This window comes from Colius striatus, chromosome 12, assembly GCF_028858725.1.
Source record: "Colius striatus isolate bColStr4 chromosome 12, bColStr4.1.hap1, whole genome shotgun sequence".
NCBI classification, from domain to species: Eukaryota; Metazoa; Chordata; class Aves; order Coliiformes; family Coliidae; genus Colius; species Colius striatus.
The window spans coordinates 9,645,247-9,660,923 of record NC_084770.1 but is presented as its reverse complement, the minus strand read 5'-3'; the positions used below and the strand labels follow the sequence as shown (position 1 = coordinate 9,660,923).

The following is a 15,677-nucleotide window of genomic DNA, read 5'->3' as shown; positions in this document are numbered from 1 at the left end:
TCAACTACATCAAAGTCAATTCAGTTTCACCTCATTTTATTTCATAACTCAAGGAAACTCACATTGTAATCAAGTTTCTATGAGGACTTTCGAAACCTCACACTGAAGAAATTCTGGTGCTAATTGTCTACCTACCTGAAAATATTCTTTAAAATGTTTGAGGCAAAATATACATGAAGGATTTGACCATTTTATACCTTCACAATTCTCTAACATTAAACATTTCTTTAAAATAATGTTTTACAGAATTTGAGTTCCACTTCACACAATATTCAACAGAGAACACAAGACACGAAGTCCTTTGGGTCAACTTTACTACTTTAATGCTCAAGACACACAAAGTATACATTCCTTAAACCAATAAAGCTTGCAAACATGCAATATCTTAACCAGACCTGAATGTGAGGTAGCCAACTTCTCCATCAAGAAAGTAAACCACTCTGAGTTACTATAATACCATAATGTGGAATATTTGACAAATAGCAGTCACATGCTAACCCTCTAAAATTTGGGATATATTTGTCTTTCTGGTCATTGAAAGTCATCCACCTGTTCACACAAGTTGTAAAAGCTGCTTTAAGTCCTACAAAATTTGAAAGCTTCTCTCATGAACAAATGGTAAATGAGTTAAAACCAGACACCTCCCTTCCTCACTATCTTCTATTCATGTTTTGTAGCAAGCTCTGGACTACAGAGAGCTTGCTACAAAATAAGGTATTCCTCTAAATCTGATTCTACTGCCCTCTGCAGCAGTTCTTAAAAAGCTGCATACGATGATGAAACCACTGTCTACATGTGTTCTTCAAATTAACTGTATTTAACATTTATATTTTTTAAGCCTCTTGTATTTTATTACTGTAAACAACACAATCTCTATTCCATTTAGTTTCCTTAAGCAAATGTACTACTGAACAATGCTAGTCACGATCTTTTGTATTAGTGGCCCCTACATAGTACATCAATTCATTTTACCAAGTTAGTTACACAAGTACCCTTAACTCAGAGCTGTTGTTGCTAAACAGATTTGTCACAAGAGCTATGCCAAAATCACGAACATCTTTAAGATCATCAGGTCAAAAACAGCAGCTCAGTTATCCTCATACAAAAACAAACTTGGGTTTTTTTCTGACATACTCAGTATTTATTCCAATAAATTTAGTAAACCATCTCCTGAATGAAAAGAAATTTTGGGAGCTCCAGGGCATTTTACTCTAAAAGGTCCCCAAAAGACTACCATCACCTATGAAAGTATGGATTCATCTGTCTCTCCAAATATCTTAAGACTTTAATTTGTTTATAGAAATGAGTTAAGTTCCTCAGGAATGAAGCAAGTCAGCAGACAACTTAGCCTCAGAATTAAAGATTTCAAAAAATGGTGGTGAACAACTGAAGTTTGAAGCATCCATTCCAGAATTATTTTTCTCTTACACACACTCCTATCAAGTGGTGATTTCCCAGCACTTAGCAATTTTAAAACAGTAATCCTCCTCAGGGACTTAAGTAATTTGAAAAGGTGTCATCATATTTTGCAGTTATACTTACACTGCTCCACTATTTCCAGAATACTTTAAATGAGACACGGTTTCTTTCTTCCAGAACAGTCTAAAGCTGTATACTCAACACATCCCAAGAATACTAAAAAAATCTGAGCAGAGGAAGGCAGAGCACAATCATTCTTATTTATTTATTTCGGTAAAAATATTCTGGGTTTTACATCAGTGTCTTTGCAAGAAGTTAAGAGTAGTTAGATAAAGCTCGATTGAAACAGATAATTAGAGGTCCCATGTAACACTCAAACACAAACCTTGCCTGTTTGTGAAGACTGATCAGTAGGATCTCTGTAAGGAAGACTCACACCGTAGATAGGTAAGAAATTAAGCCATCTTCCATGGAATGTTAATATTGGCAATATCAAATCCTCACTTCTATATTTTGTAGTTGGCTATTTGAAAAAACAATCTGAAATGAAGTCAAACACAGGAACTACTCTGAGTACTTTGGTTTCCCTTACATCCCCATAGCCAGAAAGAAAACAAGGTAATCACAGCCCTATGAATACAATGAAATAACACCTAGTAGGTTGCAAGAAACATATCTTCAGTCTCATCCATTCTAGAATTTTAGTTGATATTTCTACAAGTCTCTGGATTGTGCAATGCATTGTACTTCATCACTTAGAGTTTTACAGTTTGCCTCTTTGATCCCTTCATGCTTTCTGAAAGACAAGATTAGCTCCACTAAGGATTCAGAAAAGCTTGTTAATAAAGAGAGTTGACCTTCACTTTCCGGAGGCAGTGGATTTTTTTTTTTGACTTCTAATGGTTGCACACAAAATGTGTTGTATTACCTTCTGAAAATCAATACATTCAGTGAATCAGACACGTGAAAGCGTGTTGTTGTGTGTCTACCTTCATAAACCACAGAACACTGAGGTCCTCATCATGCTCAAAATGAAAGGTTTGTCATGTTAGCATCCTTAGAGAACTCTTCAGACGTTAATATAGCCCACTTCAAAAAGGTTATTCATTAGGGCTTAAAGAATTCAGCTCGTCTAGCTCCTGAAAACTACAGAAACACAGAGTTCATTATGGAGTTAAGTAAAAACTAACTGTGTTCACTACCAACATTTTCAAAACCTTAGAAACACTTAGAACACAATTACTAAACACACTCATCCACTACAGTTGGCTTCTCTACAGGTTCCTTACAAATCAGTTATAAAGAGCTGATGCATTCAGCAAGACTTTTCTTCACAACAAAAAAAATCTGAAAATGTAATTAGGTTCAAAACAATTTCTTCCATAAAATATCGTGGCAATTGCTACATAGTACACTCTTAATTCCAGTCACAAAGATACTGCCACACACCGGCGACTCATGCTAAAAATATCAAGCTATATCCCTCCACATTGTAAGCACATCTCATCATTCTAAGATCTAAATAAACACATCATGAATACTCTGAGGTGGTACAGAAAACAGCATTTAGTCTGGCACATAAAAATATTATACTGTTCAGAAAATAATTAAGCTACATCTCCTTAGTAATCCAGGAAATACAAATTGCCTGCTACAAACCCCTCCAAAACCTCATACTCAACTGTCCTCTCAATTCTTAAATTTGTCATCAAGTTACTAGATCTGCCTTGAGAATAACAGTGTTGTATGCTGAAAGACTCCAGACTCGTATATTATACTAAACCCTACTGTATTTTCCACATGAGTCCTCAACTAAAACATTTACTCAAAACAACGATAAAAATATTTACTCGAAACAAGAAACTCAGAAGTGATTCTACAGGATCTCGGTAGAAAACCAAAAGTGTAAGTGACAGCAGTAACTACAGTGGCTTTTCAAAACTACACCCAAGACCTTAAGTTACACACGTTTGCTCTCTGGCCATTCTATTGTCGCCAACATTCAGTCAGAATGTGGGGCATTAAGTTGATGCCTTCACATCTACAATGTGAATTTTACAAATAAGCAATTTCATAAAAAAAGCAAGCACATGGATCTCATGCAATTTTCTCCACATAAAATTTTATCTCTGGAGGCTATCAAAACAGTTGAGTTTTATTTAACTTTTAAAATGCCTACCTTTACTGGTGAAATGTGAGAATGGGAAACAAATCCATGAACATTCTCGATCTGTGACAGATTCTTCTCTGATACATGAACCAGCTCTGGACCCGTCACCTCATTGGCAATGTGCGGAGAGCTGTGCTCTTGTGGAGGTGTATCGTCATCCTGGTAGCGGTATTTCTAAGAAAACAATAATAGAAAAAAGATCAGTCCACCACAGAAATGTGAAAAGATTATACAGAAAACCTAGGTCAGAGAGAAAAAGTCATTTTGCTGACCCTGTTGACTTCAAGACAATAAAATCTAGAAAGGAGAATTTTAATTACTATTTCCTGTTTAAAGACTGATCCTGTCCAAAGATGGTCCTGCCTTTTTCGTTTCACCTAGAGCTACCATAAAACAACTTATCTTTCTTTTGTCTATTTGCATACATTAATATGTCCCCAAACCTTTTTTCCAAAGAACTTTTCGCCTTACTGGGTTTTTTTTCTTACAAACACTGTAATACTACATTTATTCACTAACAGCAGAAACTCTTCTTACCAACTGGTTTTGCCTTAAAAAAACCCATCAGCCTTTAAAGCTTTTTTCCATACTTCCAATTTAACATATCTGCCAAAATTGGGGGTTTTGTCAGCTAAAGAGTCTCAGCTTTTATACTGAGGTACCAATATAGCAATTTGTTACTGCTAACTTCATTGTGAAACAATGAAATGTGGTTTTATTACTGGACAGATTAAGCTTCCCCAACAAGTAAATCTTCAAACAGAAACAAAAGATATTACGTAGCCTTGGTCTTATCAATTCCACGCCATTCAAAAACTCAGAATCTATTATTTAAGTCACCAGGGCTGTGTTCTAGTCAGACTGTGCTGTATCCACACTTGCAGATCCCTATTAGAAGGTATTAATGAAATCAGCAGCGTATATAATATTCACTTGATCTCCAGACTGATGAGTTAACTGCTCATCCAGTAGCCTCAAACTATACCATTAACACAGGCTCGCATTACAAGCATACTTAAATGCAAACTTCACAACTGTTTCCCTTTCGTAATCTCAGCCTATTATTCTGAGGCACTTCAGGTAGTCCATGCATTTTATTGCTCATTGAAACCAAAGCTCAAAGCTGAAGTCATGTAACTTTTTTTTCCAGTAGGGTTTATTGTGTCCGTAAGATGCATCCCAACATTTTACAACCACATTTACTTCCACACACTACTACTCTACAGAATACATACATAGTTGTTACTGATTTACAAGGAAAGCATGTCATATCATTAAAGGCACAAAACAACTCTCCTAAATATGTCCTTTTTTTTGAACTTGGAAAAAGATATTCGTATTATTGAAGGACAGAAGATACTTCCTTGGAGTTAGAACATGTGCTAAAGTGTAAGTGAAAAATAGTCATCCTCTTGGTAAGTCATTCATGCATCATAATCCAGTAGATCACTGCAAGTAACCCAGTTGCCTATAAGCATGTAAACACTACACCAAGGCCGTATCCCATAACAGATAAGACAATCCTTTTAACAGTTATACACCGGCACTATCACAGGCTGTCACAAAGATCCATGCCCTGAACAGAAAATTCCTGCCATATTAAGTAGTTATAAAGTCTACAGCATAAACTATGAAGAAACTGCTTGAAATGATCCATCAGGTACACGCTCCTTTAATGCCTGAAAAATTTGTTTCCTGCCCACCCACTCCTGTATGCTTGTCTTACAAGAAGACTTAATTTTTGTCTACCCATCAAAAGTCAATCTCTAAGTACAGTTAAATAGGACAGCTAATGTAATTACATGAACATCTTATTCTTCCCTGTCTTCAAAACCCTAGGAAAGGCACCAAATCCCCTTCCTTTCTTCGGTTCTGGCACTCTAATTGGCAGAAAATTGCCCATTTTCTTCTCCTCCATTGCAGGGTTAGATTTGTACTGGGTTCCTGACCCTGATTCAAGCAGGGACTCAAAGAACACCAGAGGCAGTGCAAAAGGAGGGAAGAAATTAGGACAAGATCTCTCTTTTGCAAGTGAGCTATATAAATCAGTCTACTCTGTCTTCTGGAGACTCATCAAATAGCAATATTGCAGAGTTCCACCAGTAAAGAAGGCAGTTCAACTGGGGCAGTTCAAGTCTCTTAACTGACTTGTGCTGAAAGATCAAGGATTTGTTTTTCTCTTCCCTGTGCCACGTTGTTCTGCCAACACTAAGCTTCCTTGGGAGACACACTAATTTGGCTTGCTAACTTAGAAGGAACACCTTGCACATTTCCACCACCCATCACACTTGATGCAGACTTCACTAACTGAAATACGTACAGGACAATGTTTCAAAGTGCAAATAGAAGACAAAGATACACAGCACATGAGAACATAATAGCCACAATACTAGTTATCGTGACAAGTACCACACTATGTTTGCCCTCTGCATACTATTGAAAGCAAAGTGCTTCAAGTATTGCAAATGATTGTATCTTATAACAGCTAATTCTCCACATAAGTGGTTTGTGCTACTTTACTGTGAAGCACCACCTCTGAAATATTATTGTCTCTTGACTGAGGCAGCTTAGTCAAGTAACTCAACATGGCTAAACAGCCTCAATTCAAAATTGTCCATTCCTTTCCTCCCCCAGGAGCTGTCAAACCTTGAACAAGAACTCAAGTCAACTGTTTCAGACATGCCAAGTTAATCCTGCTGCTATGTAAGAAATAAAATCTCATGCAAGTTGCCTTCCTTAGGAGTCTAAAGACAACGTTTCACACCACAACCTAGCTCGCTCAAAGGGCAGCTACTGACAAAGGAGAAGGATCCATTCAGTCCCTCCTGGCTAAACTGTACAACTACACCTCCTTGCCCCTTGCTGCTAGTACACATCTGGCTTCAGATAGCAAACTAGCTATTCCAGCAGCAAGTTTGCTCCCTTGCTCCCTCTTCCAGCAATACTGAATTTCCTTTAATTCCCTCAAGTGGCTCACAACAAGATGAGACTCTACCGTGCTGGCATAATAGGCAGAACAGCAGGTAGAAAATAGGTCAATCCATCTCAGAGTGGCTAGCAGAAGATGATTTCTCTGCTTACAACCAAGATAACCCAACCCTGCACTCAAATCCAGGCTCCAAGGAGACCCTAGTTTAAAAATGCCAGTCAAGCAATGGTCAAGACAGATTAAAGGAAAGAAAAAAAAGGCAGGTGTTGCAAAACAGCTCTGACTTCATACACTGCCTGCCTTAGCTGCACATCTCATAAGTTTCCCAACCCTCATTTAGGTAGTAGCCAAGCAATTTAACTATTTTTAAGATGCTTTAAATTATAAGTACAGCAGCCCATAAAGTCCAAAGCAAGGTTAGCAAGTGTTAAACGTTTAACACATACTCCTGACAGAGGTAACGTCCCAAAGGATTCAGTTGCAAGTATATAGATGTGTCAAGATTAAGACCGTTTCCCTTTTGGTGCAACATAATGAACACAATTTCGTCAAGTTAGATTATATCTTCAATTAGTTTTGAACTATCAACAAATACGATAGTGTAAACTACTGAAAAAAAATCCTGTTACTTTAATAAACCTGTGCTACTTTACATAGGATGAGAAGATGGTCCAAAATTACCAGAGCTAAAACATTTGTTAATTGTTCAAGCCCACAGTCTCCCTGCCTCAGTTCCCAGGCCTAACAGAGTTAGGCAGAAAGAAGAATGAACAAAGTACCCGCAACAACATGCAGGACAAACAAGGATTTTGTGGATATTTTACACCACCATTTTTCAGAATATAGATCACCTGTTCACAGAAAAAGCACAGAAAAGCATGAGGAAACTCATTCTAGAAAAAGTTCACTTCAGTCTGCCTAAGATCTTACTCTACATTACAAAAGAAGGTACTTCAAACAGACTTAGACTCTCTAGACATAATTAAGTTGTAGTTCTGGAGGGTTTTTTTTTAAAAGAGCCTCTAATAGGAATTCTTACTGAAACAAAAATTCAATACCTAAAGAACACTCAAACAATTCCATGTCCTAAACTGTTGACCTATATCCACAGCAGCGTGAAACACTGTTATTGCAGAGATGAAAACCATGCAGAATGTCATCTTCATGGACAGAAAATTAATTACGTCAGAACATCCTTAACTACCAGATAATTAATGATAAAATGAAAGACAGCAGTAACTGCAGTCGTCTTTTGGATGTGTATCAAAATCCAATTCGTAGTAGATATACACATAAACCCACCATCTTACATGAAAATAAATTTGAAAGCACAGTATCTTTTCTACAAAGAAAAAAAAATCAGTTCTAAAAGTTTTTATACAAGACTGGAAGGGTGCTTAAAAAAACAACTTAAAAGTTCATAAATTGACCACTTCACACTCTCTCTCCTTCTCAGACTTTAACCCTCCCAATCTAGACAGAATTACAGCTTCCAAGTTACTGTTCACTTCAAACAACAAAACCCAGGAAAACATGCAGCCTGACTCACAGAGTCTGGTTGTCCTCAGGTAAGTTTTCATTTTGGCTGTACAAGTTTAACCTATGTTTTGAAAGAGGTTAAAACTAAGTGAGGACTTAACTAAATAAATCTAATCATGTGAATTCAACAGATAGAAGCTCACAGGATCAGATCCTCTCTGATGCAGTATTAACAAGGAGAACGATAAAACAGTGGCTTTTGCACTTGACATCCTATGTTTAAATACTTGTCTTTCAGTCACTGCTCCACTTCAGAAGTTAAACTGAATCTGAATGGACTCTTCAAAAGATCCTTCCAGGAACTGAAGTTGTTGGGAAGCACTGTTTTGATATCCAATATCCCCACTCCTGCAGAGAAGGATTAGAACCCAATATGTCAACAGCAAATGAGTAGAAGATCTTAATACCCACAGCTCTTCTCACATCTCCCCAAAAGTCACTCTTCACAACTCCAGTATCCAAATACCATTCAGCAGAAAATAAACCTCAACAATTCTAACAACAAAAGCAACCACATAGCTAAATTTTGCATAATCTTTCTATAACAAAACTAACAGTTATAAAACAAACAGTGTATTAAGATGTTAATGCATCTTGTACAAGTCTTCCGCATAGTCTAGTTGAAGTGCTAAACCAGAAACTAGTACTCAGAAATAGTGCCTTCCTCATGGAGGACAAGAAAAGGACACAAATAAAAAGCATGCTCTACTGTTGCAGAACTGAAATCAATTGGAAAACTTCCTATTTGCAAAAAAGAAGACTATGAAAACCAAATAGTCTTTTTTTATAGGTGAACAGCTACTTAGTTTGCAAGGCCTACCGATAACAAAGGAAACTTCAGTAACATAAAAGAAGATGTATTTTTACATACACGTATTATGAAAACGTGTATTTTCAGAACTTAACCAATCCTGGAATAGGACATTCAGTATTTTCAATGTGGGCCTCAACATACAATAAACTGACTTGAAATACTGAACAGGTTTTTTGGGTTTTTTTAAACACAACTTCAGTACTCTGAGTAACTAACTGCTCGACTTCCAAAAGCAGTAAGTTTTATTTTAGTAAATAGAGCTAAGACAATGACACATGGTATTTCACTCCCTTTGGATAGCAGGATAAAACTGCTTATAGCATTTATTTAGGTTGTAGTGTTCCATCATATGTTAAAATGCACAGCTAGGGTTAAATGTAAGCATTTATGTAATGTTTCATATCATGGATATCCTGAAAAGATACTACAAGTTAATGTATGTAGACACATTTACAAAAACACCAGAAATATCAATAGCGAAGAAGTCCACCTGTTCCAGAAAGCCAAAGGAAATAAGACCAAAGAAGGAACTGGCATACTAGGAATGGTTTTTTTCATATGTGGCCAAAAAAACAGTAAAGGGAAATGGAAAACACTGTATTCGTTAAGATGACTTGTGTGAAATGAATTTGTTACTTAAAGGACTGAATAAGTTGTTCTGTATTAGTATTTCACTCTGTCATTTAAGACTTTCATACTAAGTCCCTATTTATCCTTTTAGAAAATAAGTATTTTCTTTTCAGTGCAATACAATCCTGCAACTTTCCTTTAACAACTAAAAACTGTCTAGCGCAAAACCTCTCTGCCCTACCAGCATGTCACAGCTATTTAAAATGAAATCCTTCAGTTCATCTGAGACATTGATGGCATACAGTACCTGCTCTGTACTAACAGCAATACATGGTTACTAGAAGATAATTAAAGCCTGTGCATGGCTAGTTTAAGGTCCTCTGAAGCACAACCGCTAAACAAAGTGCACTCAAGAAACTATCAGTCTGCAGGCTATCCTTGGCAGTCAAACGGCATTAGCAGGGATACTAACAGGGAATTCTGCCGCCCACCCGCCCCAGCACTTCTAGGCTCCCGCTCCCGCGCCCGGCCGCTCTGTCGCCGCCCGCTGACGGGGGCGCTGCCCGCGCGGGCACGGCCTGCCCCCAGCAGTGCGCCCCCTGGCGGGAGGGCCCCGCGGCGCGAAGGAGCGGCAGGGAACGACGCCTGAACGCGTTCGGGGCGGCTGGGAGGCTCGAGACGACACAAAACGCCTCCAGTGGATGCTGGATATTTTTAGTTGAGTGTTATAACGAACAGCATCCCTCCCCTGCAGATGTACTGGCACCATTAGCATCAAGATAGTATTTTCAGTCTATGGCTTTCTTATCAAGCTTATTATTTAAACAGGAAAATATAAAGAAAGAAGAGGTGTGCAGTTCCACAAAACGAAGGAACAAAATTTTGAAGCACATAGTTTCCAAATTGCATCAATAAATATGTATGTGTTTTCAATTGAAAAACGCTTTGGACCCATGAAAGATGAGTAGCTTCAAAAGAAGGCAAATTCTTCCCTCCTGGAAAGAAAGCATTCAACTGAGTTTTGTAATAATTCATTCATACTATCAAAAGATCCATAAAAATTTAGACTCCTCCCTCCCAACCTAGCTGACATTTATTCAACATTGTCATTTATTTATATCTAAAAACCACACCACACCCATGTACATGTGTGCACACACACAACTGTTCTTAATTTCCAAAATAATATTTAGTTTGATTCATTTTGTGATAAAAATAATGAAGACTGGCTTGGAAACACAAAATACGCAAAAGAACTTTTGGAGAGCAAGATTTCTGCATCTGTCTCAGTAAGTAACTTCACACACATATTCCTTGAATTTTAAAGGGGCTTTCCAGCACTTAGCATTCTCATCATACCCTTCACATTGTGCGCTATTTTTACTGGGGGGAAAAAAAGCCTTTTAGACACAACACTGCATATATTCTGTTTACTATACTATTATCAAATTATTGGGGGGTTTATTCTGAAACCTGAACAGTTGATGTAGTCCTAAAATGACTGAATGCCCGAGGGTACTGTTAAAGCTAAACCTGCCACTAACAATTGCTTCCATCAATATGATGTCAGGAGGCATTTCCAGCCCTGCATCTCAGTGCAAGTCTCCTGTGTATTTAATTCTCTACAGCCGAAGAAAATGAAAGCCAAGTGCAATAAACTGATTACATGATGATTAGTGCTGATTAATGGAGAATGACGACATTTTACATGCAGCATTCAGTAAATTCAAAACACTGTTCAAAGGGATCTTTAAGCAGTAGGCATGACAATTCATTACTTCTGTCACAATCACCAAGAGCTCTAATAATCAAGTAAGGCATGGAACAAAATAACACTATTTAATCAGAAATGTAAGGTACAGTTACATTAGACACAATGGCAATCATTCATTAAATGCAGCTTACATTTCCAGGAAAGTCCTTTTATAGACCCACCTTACATCCAAACATTAAAGATATTGTGTTGTTGGTACATGCTACTTTACAGTGGCATAGCATCGGAGAAAAACAATCCAAGTTTTTTATGCTAGGAGACATTTTTTCAGACCCTGTGCACTTGAATCGATCCGTGACTGAGATTCCAGAAAAATGCCTCTGTAAGCGCTGCTTGCTGCCTGTCTTTGACATTTAATCTAGGTCCATAGTGTTCAAAAATAAGCCTTTATATACATAGGTTGAATCCTTCAGGGAAAAAAAATGCTTCACGCTAGAAACCACAGCTTTAAAAAAGAGCAGAGAAAAAAAAATCCCGTGTCCATTTTTAAAATGTTCGAGTCAGCTTTACGCTTAGCGGTGTTGGCGCCGGCTGAAGTGACAACCGTCCGACGGCCCGAAGTACCGCCCCGGATCCCCTCGGCCGGAGCGCAGGTCAGGCCTCCCGGGGCCGCCCCACCTGCTGCGGGGCAGGGGCCGCCGTCCGCCCTCAGCGCCGGCCCGAGCCGCCCCGCCGCCTGCCCGGCTGCTGAGGGGAGGGGCGAGATCCTGCAGCAAGGCACTGGCTACGCGGCCCGGCACAGAGACACCCAGGGCTGCCTGCGAGGTGCTTTCGCACTGCACCAATGAGCGTGTGAAACCCCATTTTCAAGTCAGCTGGGTGTAATGATAAAAGCGGGGAAGTTGTAAGCCGAGCAGCAGGGAATTTGCTGATCGGCAGTTCACACTGGGTTTTTCAAGGAAGCCTCAGCAGACTGCAAAATGAATGGCTATGGGATATTTAATCCCCGTTTCCAAACATTAAATATTCAAGGTTATTTGACACACGTTAAAAAATATTCTTCGAGTGCTGAGTAAAACTTCTAACGGTCTACCAAAAGCAATAAATAAACAGCTTCAGAAATACATGAATATTTCACAACATCAACACACAATGAAATCTGAAGGTGCTATTTTTTCCCCCCAGTTATCTCTAGGAAATCATGAATAATCTGGATCACGCATCCATTTAGCCATAAGGAGCTCCCAGTAAAGCACTGCAAGCAATTGTACGTGTGAATACTGAAACAAAGCAATTTGCAGAAAAAGGCTTTTCTCCTTAGAACAGAAGTAAATAAAATCATGACCTCCTTAAGATTTGTTGTTCTTTGTTGCGCACCAACAAGTCTAAACCACAAAATTCGTTTTTAAATGGCTTGATTTAGTTTTGATTAAGTCCCATAAGGGCTCAAACTTTTTTTACCATTTTTAAGAGTACAGGGGTCCCTGCACAGTTTTAGTTATTTTTTAATTACCTTACAGCATTTGATCAAACCACAACCTGTTTTCTCTGCTCTTGTACCATAAAGCTAACCAACTTTTGTAAAATGGTTCACTAATGCTAGCCATCATTTCTATTTTGAATTCTACCAAACAGTACTGTAAAAAAGCACTTAAGACCTCCAGAGAACTCTCCTTTGATTCCCCCTCTTTAGGACCTGACCATTCATCTAAGTTTACACCTGTAGCAGTCTCCTGTAATATCCCTGCTACTTCACTCGGTTTACCTGACAAGCACCCCTTGAGGCAGAAAGCTTAATGTAGTGTGAAATTGGCATCCACACAGCTCAAACTAGTAACTTCATGAATTATACTGAGACAGTCATCTTTACATAAATGGGCAGATTGATGAAACCAAAACTAAGGCAAGATGTCTGGAGAAAATGTGTAACTCAGCCCACAGTAAACCTCAAAATAAACCTCATTTGCATGAGGACCTCTTCTTGGTAGAACATCCAAGGACTACAGATGACTAGTAAGAATAGTCTTCTTTCTACCATGTGCCATGACCTACAATTTTTCACCAAAGAGCCTTAGACATCATTTCCCACAGTAGGTCATCTTATGCATGCAATCACAGCAATAGCTGCAGGACCAAAGAAAAATCAACACTCTGTTATAATCATAATGGAAAATGAAACTAAGACTATAAAAAACAACCACCACAGAATACATCTCTTTTGTTTAGCTAAGTTAGGTGAAGTTTTTCTGGCAAGAACACTCAAATCCAAAGGTAGCCCTAAGTATAACATCATAATGGAAGAACCCAAAAACCCCTTGTTTTTCCTTCAGCTGGCTGGGGGTCACAGCATACAGGCTCTTGACTGAAGGAATAGGGCAGAACATACATACTAAGGGCAGAACACATACTCAACCTCCACACATGAAGAAGGAAAAAATGCACAAGAAGGAAAATCATCAGGAGGAGTGTCTCTTGCCAAACACAGGGATGTTCCTATCCCCCAAAAATCACCTTTTCTATGCACCACAGATGAACAATTCATTTTCCTTCTGTACTTGTAATCACATGATAATAATATAATTTCCCACTGAAATAACATACCATCAAATGCATAGCAATTGCATGACAGCAAATTCCAAGAACCAAAAGCAATGTTGGAATGCTACAGAAATAGCATTTTGTGATGCAGAAAATATAAGCTCTAATGTGCTATGGGCACAAAGAATCACTAAGAGGAAGATACTGATGGAATCCTTTGTAGATGTGTAGACTGTAAGACACAATAAAGAGAAAGCCTAAGTAACTTCAGGCAATTATATCCATATTGTTGAGGAAGACTACATAAAACATCTGAATCTTTCAGTCATATATTTGCAGCTGTAAACAAATAATTCTGTTACACTGCAAAATTGTCTCAATCTTTATACAAAGATAGAACTTGTTCACAAATCCTGATGCCCACAAGCTGAAGAAAACAATATTTAAACCTGTAAAACAAAAATCTATTCTTAGATATTTTGCTGACTACATCCAGAGATTTAACAGTAATGAAGGTTTCACTTGTTCAAATCAAATATCTCTAGGGTTTTTTAAATACCCAGCTGTGAATGTAAAACCTTCTGAAATATGAACACTGTGTTATATAAATGTATGGAACAGAATATTTGGAAATCTACATTTAGCTCTAAAGATATATATAGCCACACTTTACTGCTCTGATTTAAACTGAAGATTGGATTAATAAATTGGTTTGTTTCAAAATATTAACACAATGCCTAAGTCATGGTTAAGAATATGCCCTTAAGTCCTTAAATATGTATCAATATGCCCTCCTGATTTCAGTCTGTACTTTTATTATCACATACAAGCTTCATCTCCTGCAGTTAGAGCCCATAATTTCCATGTTGATTGCACAAACTAAGTTTTTTAACTGGGAGACTGCAAAATACATATGGTGCCAAGAATTTATCCAGTGCTGTCATATAGATAGTCAAGAACACATCAGCATTCACAAGATATATGAAACAAAAAACTTAAATTTTCTTCTTGCATAAGATGCTCCGACTTGACATTATACAAATGTTAAAATGACACTTTTATCAATCTAAAGAAACCAATTAAAGACTTTCTAAAAATTCATATTTACTCAAAAACGCTACCAGTAAAAGTGATTGGTTTCATCCTTATGAAAACCTACCTAAAAAGACTGCCTTTAGTGCTTGCCAACTTTCCTTGAACACACATAGTACCCATTTCACCAATTAATGAGTTAAAACCATATCCTCAGTATAGCGCATTAAGAAACCATCTTATAAGCAGTGAGACCTGGAGCTTTTACGGAAAAGAGTTAAGCCAAGGTCTATCTTGACAGATGTATCAGCTGTTCAGATCATCAAATCAAAGGGGAAAAGGCTCTAACATTCCCATTTCTTCAGACAGAAGATGTCCCAGAAGTATCACTGTAAGTACTTGTCAAGCTGGTGGGACTCTAATTTAGATTCCTCTTGCCCATAATCCTGGCTTATTTCCAAGATAACTAATACAATCCAATTTTAAAAAGAAAAAATAAGCTTTTCATCATAAGAGTTATTTAAATCTAATAAACTCACTTTCAGCTCTGCACCATTTAGTCTGTATGGTCTTAAAAGAATACACAGAATTTCAAAATTAGTATTTGTAAAGAAGCTTGGATGCTGCTTTAAGATTACCTTATGCTAACAGAAAGCTGTAACAATGGCTGTAACATCTTCTTACTCAAAGAGAAGTAACTTCATAAGCATTTTCTGTAAGGTCAATGAAATTTGAACACTAGTTTCATAACAAGAGATATCTGGCACAAACTGCATCCATCAGCACCTGTTAAGCTCTCTTTGGCTTTGTAGTTCTTGCTCCCTAAGCATCAGATGACCATCCAAGCCAATTTTGAGAAAGCAGCCAAAAAATGTACTGCTTCTTCCTGCATGCTCCTTAATTATCAGAAAAATAATTTGCACGGTACTTTCAGGCAAACAGGTTTGTTTAC

At 37.8% G+C, this 15,677-nt stretch overlaps 1 protein-coding gene across 9 annotated transcripts in view; it reads right to left on the bottom strand.

The window, feature by feature from the left end:
• The window catches only part of DLG1 (discs large MAGUK scaffold protein 1), a 144,891-nt gene that overhangs the window by 89,928 nt on the left and 39,286 nt on the right, over positions 1–15,677 (bottom strand). For 6 of the 9 annotated variants that reach the window (XM_062006201.1, XM_062006202.1, XM_062006204.1 and 3 more), the window contains exon 4: positions 3,599–3,763. In XM_062006201.1, the coding sequence (XP_061862185.1) occupies positions 3,599–3,763 (165 nt within the window). Of the gene's footprint in view, positions 1–3,598; positions 3,764–11,376; positions 11,793–15,677 lie in introns of those variants that run through there. The other 3 variants (XM_062006203.1, XM_062006205.1, XM_062006206.1) reach the window with 2 other exon arrangements.